Raw genomic sequence first — 12,566 nt, forward strand, 5'->3', positions numbered from 1 at the left:
AGAAAAGATTTACACGATGAGAGGGGGAGCAGGGGGGCTGTAAAAGGACAAAGGGAATATAAATGAGGATAAAGAGGTGCTGAGAGAGGTACTAAAAGTGAAGAGATCAGAATGCGTGAATGGCAGAACAGAGGTACAGAGGTACAAGGCAGTTGGCCTGAAAGCTTGACGGCGGCGGTGGGCCGGGGGGGGGGGGGGGGGGGCAAGAAGGAGAGTGGGAATTGAGAAGTGGAAAAATGGAAGAGAGAAAGAAGGATGATAAAAATGGATGAATGAGATGAAAAAAAGAAACAGAATAAAATAAATGGAAAATGGGTGAAGGTGAATAGCTGGTTATAGCCAGCCTATCACTTGTAATGGCTTATTTACCTGCTCCTGTACCATTATCTTTGGTATGCTCCGAGAATCTATCCTTGGCCCCCTGCTATTTCTCATCTATATACTACTCCTTGTTGACATCTAAAAACACAACTTAGTTTTTGTATGTACGCTGAGGACATCCAGCACAACCTTATAACAACTCTCTTTGATTTCTTCACTATTGCTAAATTACCAGATTTCTTGTCTGACACCCACAACTGGATGAGCAGAATTTTTTTTCCCAAGTAGACATAGGGAAGACTGAAGCCAATGTCTTTGGACCCTGCTACAAACTCTGTTCCTGAACTACTGACTTGATCTCTTTCTCTGGCGACTGTTTGAGGCTGAGCCAGACCGTTTGCTAGTTTAGTTTCATGTGTTATGTAATGAGCCAGATGTGATAAAAGATCTTAAAGTAAGGGAACACTTAGGAAGCAGTGATCATAATATGGTAGAATTCAGTCTGCAATTTGAAAGAAGGAAGGCAGAATCAGATGTGAAGGTTCTACAGTTAGATAAAGGTAATTACAGGCGCATGAGGGAGGAACTGACAAAAATCGACTGGAAGCAGAGCCTAGTGGGAAAGACAGTAGAACAGCAATGGCAGGAGTTTCTGGGAGTAATTGAGGACACAGTGCAGAGGTTCATCCCAAACAAAAGAAAGGTTATCAGAGGGGGGATTAGGCAGCCATGGCTGACAAAGGAAGTCAGGGAATGCATCAAGGCAAAAGAGAGAGCCTATAATGTGGCAAAGAGTAGTGGGAAGTCAGAAGATTGGGAAGGCTATAAAAACAAACAGAGGATAACAAAGAGAGAAATAAGGAAGGAGAGGATCAAATATGAATGTAGGCTAGCCAGTAACATTAGGAATGATAGTACAAGTTTCTTTAAATACATTAAAAACAAACGGGAGGCAAAAGTAGACATTGGGCCGCTCCAAAATGACGCTGGTAATCTAGTGATGGGAGACAAGGAAATAGCTGAGGAACTTAATAAGTACTTTAGAACATAGAACATAGAACATTACAGCGCAGAACAGGCCCTTCGGCCCACGATGTTGCACCGACCAGTTAAAAAAAAAACTGTGACCCTCCAACCTAAACCAATTTCTTTTCGTCCATGAACCTATCTACGGATCTCTTAAACGCCCCCAAACTAGGCGCATTTACTACTGATGCTGGCAGGGCATTCCAATCCCTCACCACCCTCTGGGTAAAGAACCTACCCCTGACATCGGTTCTATAACTACCCCCCCTCAATTTAAAGCCATGCCCCCTCGTGCTGGATTTCTCCATCAGAGGAAAAAGGCTATCACTATCCACCCTATCTAAACCTCTAATCATCTTATATGTTTCAATAAGATCCCCTCTTAGCCGCCGCCTTTCCAGCGAAAACAATCCCAAATCCCTCAGCCTCTCCTCATAGGATCTCCCCTCCATACCAGGCAACATCCTGGTAAACCTCCTCTGCACCCTCTCCAAAGCCTCCACATCCTTCCTGTAATGTGGGGACCAGAACTGCACACAGTACTCCAAGTGCGGCCGCACCAGAGTTGTGTACAGTTGCAACATAACGCTACGACTCCTAAATTCAATCCCCCTACCAATAAACGCCAAGACACCATATGCCTTCTTAACAACCTTATCTACTTGATTCCCAAATTTCAGGGATCTATGCACACATACACCTAGATCCCTCTGCTCCTCCACACTATTCAAAGTCCTCCCGTTAGCCCTATACTCAACACATCTGTTATTCCTACCAAAGTGAATTACCTCACACTTCTCCGCATTAAACTCCATCCGCCACCTCTCGGCCCAACTTTGCAACCTGTCTAAGTCTTCCTGCAAACTACGACACCCTTCCTCACTGTCTACCACACCACCGACTTTGGTGTCATCAGCAAATTTGCTAATCCACCCAACTATACCCTCATCCAGATCATTAATAAATATTACAAACAGCAGTGGCCCCAAAACAGATCCCTGAGGTACACCACTTGTAACCGCACTCCATGATGAATATTTACTATCAACCACCACCCTCTGTTTCCTATCCGCTAGCCAATTCCTGATCCAATTTCCTAGATCACCCCCAATCCCATACATCTGCATTTTCTGCAGAAGCCTACCATGGTGAACCTTATCAAACGCCTTACTAAAATCCATATATACCACGTCCACTGCCTTGCCCCCATCCACCTCCTTGGTCACTTTCTCAAAAAACTCAATAAGGTTAGTAAGGCACGACCTACCTGCCACAAAACCATGCTGACTATCACCTATCAATTCATTACTCTCCAAATAACTATAAATCCTATCCCTTATAATTTTTTCCAACATCTTGCCGACAACAGAAGTGAGACTCACCGGTCTATAATTCCCGGGGAAGTCTCTGTTCCCCTTCTTAAACAATGGGACAACATTCGCTAACCTCCAATCTTCTGGTACTATACCAGAGGCCAACGACGACCTGAAGATCAGAGCCAGAGGCTCTGCAATCACTTCTCTTGCCTCCCAGAGAATCCTTGGATAAATCCCATCCGGACCAGGGGATTTATCTATTTTCAGACCCTCCAGAATATCCTGCACATCCTCCTTATCAACTGTAATACTGTCTATTCTACTCCCTTGCAACCCAGTGTCCTCCTCAGCTATATTCATGTCCCCTTGCGTGAACACCGAAGAGAAATATTGGTTCAATGCTTCACCAATCTCCTCCGGTTCCACACATAACTTCCCTCTGCCATCTATAACTGGCCCTAAACTTGCCCTAACCAACCTTCTGTTCTTGACATACCTATAGAACGCCTTAGGATTCTCTTTAACCCTATCCGCCAAAGTCTTCTCATGTCCCCTTTTAGCCCTTCTAAGCTCGCTCTTCAACTCCCTCTTAGCCAATCTAAAGCTTTCTAGTGCACTACCCGAGTGCTCACGTCTCATCCGAACATAAGCCTCCTTTTTCTTTTTAACCAACAAAGAAACTTTTTTGGTGCACCACGGTTCCCTAGCCCTACCAATTCTTCCTTGCCTGACAGGGACATACCTATCACAGACTCGCAGTAGCTGCTCCTTGAAAAAACTCCACATGTCGGACGTTCCCAGTCCCTGTAATCTCCTAGTCCAACCTATGTTTCCTAATTCTCTCCTAATAGCCTCACAATTACCCTTCCCCCAGCTAAAACCATTGGCCCGAGGTTCATGCCTATCCCTTTCCATCACTAAGGTGAACGTAACCGAATTGTGGTCACTATCACCAAAATGCACACCAACTTCCAAGTCTAGCACCTGGTCTGGCTCATTTCCCAGCACCAGATCCAATATAGCCTCACCTCTAGTTGGCCTGTCTACATACTGAGTCAAAAAACCTTCCTGCACGCTTTGAACAAAAACTGACCCCTCTAACGAGCTAGAGCTATAACAATTCCAGTCAAGATTAGTCAAGTTAAAATCCCCCATAACAATTGCCCTATTACTTTCACTCCTAAGCAGGATTGACTCCGCAATCCTTTCCTCAACCTCTCTAGAACTTTTAGGAGGTCTATAAAAGACTCCCAACAGGGTGACCTCTCCTCTCCTATTTCTAATCTCCGCCCATACTACCTCAACAGATAAGTCCTCATCAAACCTCCTCTCTGACACTGTGATACAATCTCTGACCAATAATGCTACCCCTCCCCCTCTTCTACCTCCTTCCCTACTTCGACTAAAACATTTGAACCCCGGGACCTGCAGCATCCATTCCTGCCCCTGCTCTATCCATGTCTCTGAAATAGCCACAACATCGAAGTCCCAGGTACTGATCCACGCTGCAAGTTCACCCACTTTATTGCGAATACTCCTGGCATTGAAGTATACACATTTCAAACCCTGCTCCACCCCACCTCTGCAATGCCGTGCATTGCAGTCCCCATCCATGCATCCCTCACTTTCAGCCCCACTACTCAGGATCCCTCCCCCCCCCCGAATCAGTTTAAACCTCCCTGCATGGCCTTAGCAAATTTACCCCCCAGGATATTGGTCCCCTTCTGATTAAGGTGTAGACCATCCTTCTCATAGAGGTCACACCTTCCCCAGTACGAGCCCCAATTGCTTAAGTACCTGAACCCCTCCCTCCTGCACCATCCCCTCAGCCATGAATTCAAACCTTCCCTCTTCCTATTCCTCTCTAAACTATCCCGTGGTACAGGCAAGAGTCCAGAGATAACCACTCTGTCAGTCTTGGCCTTTAGTTTCCACCCCAACTCCATAAATCCCTGCCTAATATCCCCTTCCCCTATCCTCCCTATGTCGTGTGTCCCCACATGTACAATAACTTGTGGTTTATCTCCCTCCCCCCTAAGAGTCCTGAATACCCTGTCAGACACATCCCGGACCCCAGCCCCTGGTAGGCAACACACCAACCCTGAGTCCCTACCTTTAGTTCCGACCCTCCTATCTGTCTCCTTAATTGTGGAGTCCCCAATCACAAGGCCCAGTCTTTTACAGCCCCTAACCACCTGAGCTTTCTCACTCGGCTCACCCCCAGAGATCTGCTCTCTATGCTCAGTTGATTCCTCCTCAACTGTAGCCTCCAGCACCGAAAACCTATTATGGAGGGGAACCGCCCCAGGGGATTGTCTTCCCGATTGCTTCTTACCCCTCCTCCTGGCATTGACCCAAGCCTCATTTCTAGGAGTTACTATTTCTCTATAACTCCTATCAACTTCCACCTCCGCCTCCCGAATTATGCGGAGTTCCTCTACCTCCCCCTCCAGCTCCTTTACACGCTCCTCCAGAAGCTGCAATCTAATGCACTTCTTACAACTAAAATCTCCTGAAACACTACTGGATTTCCTCACCACATACATCCCACAGGAGATGCAGCATACTGCCTGAACTGCCATCCCTGAAGCCATTACCAGCAAGAAAAAAAGAAAACAAAAAAAACTTCCCCACACTTCCCCAACTGTCACTCTCCACTGCAGCCCGAGCAGCACTCCCTCAGTGAGACACCAACTGTCACACTCTACTGCAGCCCGAGCAGCACTCCCTCAGTGAGATACCAACTTTGCGTCAGTCTTCACAGTAGAAGACATGAGTAATATCCCAACAATTCAGGAAAGTCAGGGGGCAGAGTTGAATATGGTTGCCATCACAATGGAGAAAGTGCTAGAGAAACTAAAAGGTCTGAAAATTGATAAATCTCCGGGCCCAGATGGGCTACATCCTAGAGTTCTAAAGGAGATAGCTGAAGAAATAGTGGAGGCGTTAGTTATGATCTTTCAAAAGTCACTGGAGTCAGGGAAAGTCCCAGAGGATTGGAAAATCGCTGTTGTAACCCCACTGTTCAAGAAGGGAACAAGAAAAAAGATGGAAAATTATAGGCCAATTAGCCTAACCTCAGTTGTTGGCAAAATTCTAGAATCCATCGTTAAGGATGAGATTTCTAAATTCTTGGAAGTGCAGGGTCGGATTAGGACAAGTCAGCATGGATTTAGTAAGGGGAGGTCGTGCCTGACAAACCTGTTAGAGTTCTTTGAAGTGATAACAAATAGGTTAGACCAAGGAGAGCCAATGGATGTTATCTATCTTGACTTCCAAAAGGCCTTTGACAAGGTGCCTCACGGGAGACTGCTGAGTAAAATAAGGGCCCATGGTATTCGAGGCAAGGTACTAACATGGATTGACGATTGGCTGTCAGACAGAAGGCAGAGAGTTGGGATAAAAGGTTCTTTCTCAGAATGGCAACCGGTGACAAGTGGTGTCCCGCAGGGTTCAGTGTTGGGGCCACAGCTGTTCTCTTTATATATTAACGATCTAGATGACGGGACTGGGGGCATTCTGGCCAAGTTTGCCGATGATACAAAGATAGGTGGAGAGGCAGGTAGTATTGAGGAGGCTGCAGAAAGATTTAGACAGTTTAGGAGAGTGGTCCAAGAAGTGGCTGATGAAATTCAACGTGGGCAAGTGCGAGGTCTTGCACTTTGGAAAAAAGAATAGAGGCATGGACTATTTTCTAAACGGTGACAAAATTCATAATGCTAAAGTGCAAAGGGACTTGGGAGTCCTAGTCCAGGATTCTCTAAAGGTAAACTTGCAGGTTGAGTCCGTAATTAAGAAAGCAAATGTAATGTTGTCATTTATCTCAAGAGGCTTGGAATACAAAAGCAGGGATGTACTTCTGAGGCTTTATAAAGCACTGGTTAGGCCCCATTTGGAGTACTGTGAGCAATTTTGGGCCCCACACCTCAGGAAGGACATACTGGCACTGGAGCGGGTCCAGCGGAGATTCACACGGATGATCCCAGGAATGGTAGGCCTGACATACGATGAACGTCTGAGGATCGTGGGATTATATTCATTGGAGTTTAGGAGGTTGAGGGGAGATCTAATAGAAACGTACAAGATAATGAACGGCTTAGATAGGATGGACGTAGGGAAGTTGTTTCCATTAACAGGGGAGACTAGGACGCGGGGGCACAGCCTTAGAATAAAAGGGAGTCACTGTAGAACAGAGATGAGGAGAAATTTCTTCAGCCAGAGAGTGGTAGGTCTGTGGAATTCATTGCCACAGAGGGCTGTGGAGGCCGAGACGTTGAGCGTCTTCAAGACAGAAATTGATAAATTCTTGATTTCTCGAGGAATTAAGGGCTATGGGGAGAGAGCGGATAAATGGAGTTGAAATCAACCATGATTGAATGGTGGAGTGGACTCGATGGGCCGAATGGCCTTACTTCCGCTCCTATGTCTTATGGTCTTATATTTGACCCTAAGATGCGCTTACAACAGCATATCAAAGCCAGCACCAAAATGATCTAATTCCATTTCCATTACATCACCTGTCTCCACCCTTGCCTCAGTTCATCAGTTACAGAAACCCTCATCCATGCCTTTGTTAACTGTGCGCTTGACTATTCCAATGGAGCCCTGGTTGGCCTCCCATCTTCCATAAGATCTTCTTTGACCAAACTTTAAGCCACCTGCCTTGATATGGCTTTTTGTGACTTGGTGTAGTTTTACTTTGTAACATTCCTGTGAAGTGCTATGGGACATGTTATTATGGTAAAGGCACAATATAAATTTGAGTTGTTGATACATAAAGTTCTCTGAGTCAGGCTAGGATTCTTTAATTGAGCAGAGTATTATGTGGTCAAGTTTTAGGTTGATCGGTGTTTTTCAAAGCTTGATTTGCCTTCCTAGTTAAATTATTAGATGTACTGAAAGAAAACTATAGAAACAAATGGGAGGAAATTGTTGATTTGATTTATTCATATTTATTGATCTGTTATGCATTGTAACTAAAGTGTTTGATTTCATGTGCATCATTGGTATAATGAATTTGTGCCAGGTTTTACCATTCTGTCACAATGTATATGTATGTTGTGAAAGTGTGTGTGTGTGTACATGTGTATATATAAATGTATATATGTGTTAATTTATGTGGCTACATTTTCTTTTATGTATGGCTGTTTAACAATTAATTTCATTTCTTACTATATTTATAAACTAAATAATTCAAGCTTAGTACAAATCGTAAAGTATTATCGTTCCAATGAAAATCATTCATTTAAGATGGAAATTGAGCCTGTTTGATGGGTAACTGTAATTTACCAGTAAGTTGCCTTCAAAGAATAATTAGTGACCCGCTGCATCTCAGATGCTGCAAAAGAGTTTAGCTGATGTGTTGCTTGAGCTTATCCAAAACTCTGTTGCCTGTTTCCTAACTCGCATCATGATCCTTTCACCCATCATCTCTTCTGCTTGCTGACCTACATTGATTCCTGGTTTAATTCCAGAATTTACATCCTTGCTTTCAAATCTCACCATGGCCTCACCCTGCCTTACACACAAGTGTCTGAGCTCTGTGACCTTTTCCTACAGCCCTCCAATATCTCTGTACTTCTCTGGTTTTGGCCTTTTTGAGCATCCATAATTTTAATTGCTCCACCATTGGTGGCTGTGTCTTCGAATGCCTGGACACTTAATTCCAGAATTTCTTCCTTAAACCTCTCTGTCTCTCTACTTCACGTTCATCATTTACTTCGTTCCCAAACCCTGCTTCCTCTCTACCTCACTCTCATCATTTAAGATGTTCCCTAAACCCTGTCTCTCTGCTCTGTCCTAACATTTCTTCATTCAGCTTGGCAATTTTTGTTTGATACTCCTGTGAACTGCCCTGAATGGTTTTATGGCATTAAAGCCACTATATAAATACAAGTTGAGTTGTTGCTATATTAAAGATAACTTGCTAACCTTTTGTTTTCTGATCAATGTCTTTGGGTGCCTGAAATCACCAACTAAATAGCCTGATTGCTTCTTTGTCAAGATCCAATTGAAATTTTGGTTAATCCTTTGCATGTGGAAGGAAACAAAACCTCAAACATTTTGGATTTTAGAAACATTAGTTTTTATTAATTCAGTGAAGTCCTGCAGGACAATCTGATTTGGTTCTCACTTTTATGACTGTTCAATCTTTCGCTTTTCTGTCTTCATTATTCAGCCGCGCCTTTTAATTTACTGGGTGTTTTGTTTCTGAATGGGGTAGGAGTAGCACACAAAATACTAATACCTTGGTAGCTTTAGAAAACCATATTTCCATCACCTCCCAGCTGAATTTATAAACCCCATCTCGGCCCTTTCAAAAAGCTTGACATGGATAGGACACTGAGTTTATAAAATTGATTGTTTTCAGTCTTTATACAAATGCATTATACTGTAATTTTTCTTTTAAACTAATGCTTTCTCTTGATACGGTCCTTCAACTAATCACAGTTCAAACTTGCCTAATTTAAAACCAAGTATTTATCTTTTTTTGAAGATCGTGAAAGCCAGATAACAATCTAATTTACATCTACTAATGCGTAACTGATTTAATTGTTGAACGGAATTGGATAAACGCACTCCCTTATTATTGGCACACTTTTAAAGCTAACCACATTTTCCTGAAATAGCTGGAAACACACACAGTCTATGGATTATACTTAAATACTATAATTTGCCAATTGCAGTAATAGGATAATTGTGTTAGGCTAGTACAAGGCTGTGTGTGTATGCCGTTAATTGACTTAATCTAATCATATATTAAGCTTTGTAATCATTTTTATGCACTTTGTCATCCCTTTTGTAACAGAATAATGACAATGAGACAGCCTTGCACTGTGCAGCACAGTATGGTCACTCAGATGTTGTAAAAGTTCTTCTTGAGGAGCTCACAGATCCTACAATGAGAAACAACAAATTTGAAACTCCATTGGACTTGGCTGCGTTATATGGGAGGCTGGAGGTTGTGAAAATGCTGCTTAATGCCCATCCAAACCTGCTGAGCTGTAACACCAAGAAACACACACCGCTTCATTTGGCAGCAAGAAATGGGCAAAAAGCAGTAGTGGAAGTCCTTCTGGAAGCAGGAATGGACATTAACTATCAGGTAATGCCTAGGGTGTTTGTATATGGGGGCACACACAACCAGTGGTCACTTATTTGTGTCTTTCCTGCAATTTTCTCATAATTCTCCTCGGTACAATATGTTTCCTCTTATAGTAGTAACTTGCAGAAGTGATCATTTGTCCATGTGAAATCAGTGTCAGTGAACTGCTAAGGCTATGGGTGAAAATAAACCAAAATGGTAATTGCTGTGTCCTTGCTTGATGACCACAACACACTGCAGCAAGTCTTATTAATGGCGATGAGAAATACAATTCCCACAGTTTTTAATTTTTGTTTTCCTGTATTGATAGGAACACAGGAGCAGAAGTAGGTCATGCAGCCCCTAGAGCCTGCTCCATCATTAAATTAAATCATGGCTGATCATCCTCAACATTTTCTTGTGCTATCCCCATATCCCCGAGTATCATTTGCATCTATAAATCTCTGTCTTGAACACACTTAATGACTGAGCTATCACAGCCCACTCGGGTAGAGAATTCCCTCTGAGTGAAGATGTTCCTCCTCACTTCAGTCCTAAATGGCTTGTCTCTTATTCTGAGACTGTGGCCCCTGGGTGTCAACCCCCTTGTCAGGGGAAGAAGACTTTCTGCATCGACAGTGTCTAGCCCTTAAGAATTTTCTAAGTTTCAATGAGATCATCTCTCATTCTTCTAAATCCCTGAAAATATAGGCCATGTCTCCTCATAATAGTCCCAACATCCCAGAAATTGGACTGGTGAAGCTCTGCTGCACTCAGAATGATACACAGGATGACACGAAGATTGGTGGAGTTGCTGATAGTGCCAGGGATTGTCAGAGGATACAACAGGATATAGACAGATTGGAGATTTGGGCACAGAAATAGCAGATGGAGTTTAATCCGGACAGATGTGAAGTGATGCATTTTGGAAGATCAAATTTAGGTATGAATTATACTGTAAATGGCAGAACCCTTAGGAACATTAACATGCAGAAGGATCTGTGCGCGCAGGTCCACAGTTCCCTAAAAGTGGCAACATAGGTGGCCAAGGTGATTGAGAAAGCATATGGCATGCTTGCCTTCATCAGCTGGGGCATTGAGTATAGGAGTTGGGAAATCATGTTGCAGCTAAATAAAACCGTAGGCTGCATTTGGAGTATTGCATGCAGTTCTGGTCACTACACTACTAGAAGGACCTGGAAGCTTTGGAGAGAATGCAAAGAAGGTTCACCAGGTTGCCTGGTTTTGAGGGTGTTAATTATGAGGAGAGGTTGAATAAACCAGCATTGTTTTCACTGGAAAGATGGAGGCTGAGGGGAGATCTAATAGAGGTCTACAAAATTATGAGGGGCGTAGACAGGGTGGATAATCAGAGGCTTTTTCCTAGGGTGGAAGTGTCAATTACAAGAGGGCACAGGTTCAAGGTGGGAGGAGGATAGCTTAAGGGAGATGTGCAAAGGAAGTTTTTCACGCAGAGAGTGGTGGGTGCCTGGAACGCGCTGCCAGAGGAGGTGGTAGAAGCAGGCACATTAGCAACATTTAAGAAGCATCTGGATGGGTACATGAATAAGGACGGAATTGAGGGATATGGAATGTGTAAGGGAAGAAGGTTTTTTTATTAGTTTAGTTAGGGCATCATGATTGGCACAGGCTTGGAGTGCCAAAGAGCCTGTTCCTGTGTTGTACTTTTATTTATTCTTTGTTCTCCCTCGATGGCAAATATATCCTCCTTTATGTAAGGAGTCCAGAACTGTACAAAATACTCCAGTTGTGGTCTAACTAAGGTTCTATACAATTGAAGCAAGACATTTTTACCCCGTATTCAAATCATCTTGTGATAAAGGCCAACATGTCATTTGCCTTCCGAATTGCTTATGAGCAAGGAGCCCCAGGTCCTGTTGGCCATCAACACATCCCAGTCTTTCATCATTAAACATCCCTGCATCCCTGTTCCTCCTACCAAAGTGGATAACCAGGCTGAAATTGGGATAATCAGAGAGTGTGGCATAGTTCAGCAGGATAGGAGTATGGGAAAGTCAATGGAGAGCAGCAGGAGGCCAGAAACATCTGAGCAGTGGTAAGAGACATCAACCACTGTCAATTAATATATATAAAATGGCCTGTGGAGAAAGTATTAAGTCAAACAAATGGTGTGCCATTTGGGTGACTTGCATCACTACTGGTGTGAGTACTGATGCGCCACAGATGCAGAGTATAATGGTAATGCATTGCAAGGAAAAGTAATGTAAACAGCCATATAATAGTATCACAAAACATAGTTAAATTGTGGTGAGCAGGCAGTTTCAGAAACACTGATATAGTTCTGGATCTGTTAGAGGACAATTTAAAAAAACAAAAATTATGATTAGATGTTCCATTGTCAAAATCAATAAAGTCCTTGAAACAGTATGAGCAAGTGTTCATAGTTTTAATGAAGCAGACCATGCTTGATGCAATACTAAACACACAATTATAGTACAGTAGGAAGGCAAACCATTTGTAGTCTTGCATTAGTACACAGAAGAATCACATGAACCCCATTTTTGGGAAGTTTTCATATTGTAGATGATTCACCGTGTAATTGAAGTGGTTCTGAATGATACAATCCAGTAAGATTCTAGGTTTAATCCCTATCTAGCTCTCAACTGGGATATTTTAGGGTTCTCCAGTTTTCTTTCCATTTCTGCTTGTGAGGAGATGAAATTTGAATTGCCTTCTCTCTCCTCATAACGATCAAATAACCCCTGATTAATATTTGTGTGGGTCTTGGGTGAGGATAGGATTGTGATTAATTGTGAATGCTTCTGTAGTTGAATATC

General features: G+C 43.1%; 1 protein-coding gene across 15 annotated transcripts in view; it reads left to right on the top strand.

The window, feature by feature from the left end:
* LOC144479191 (ankyrin repeat and SAM domain-containing protein 1A-like) overlaps positions 1 to 12,566 on the top strand; it is a 409,264-nt gene that overhangs the window by 106,944 nt on the left and 289,754 nt on the right. For all 15 annotated transcript variants that reach the window (XM_078197812.1, XM_078197820.1, XM_078197816.1 and 12 more), the window contains one exon: positions 9,472 to 9,768. In XM_078197812.1, the coding sequence (XP_078053938.1) occupies positions 9,472 to 9,768 (297 nt within the window). The remainder of the gene's footprint in view (positions 1 to 9,471; positions 9,769 to 12,566) is intronic.

The sequence above is a fragment of the Mustelus asterias genome, chromosome 25 (assembly GCF_964213995.1).
Source record: "Mustelus asterias chromosome 25, sMusAst1.hap1.1, whole genome shotgun sequence".
NCBI lineage: Eukaryota > Metazoa > Chordata > Chondrichthyes > Carcharhiniformes > Triakidae > Mustelus > Mustelus asterias.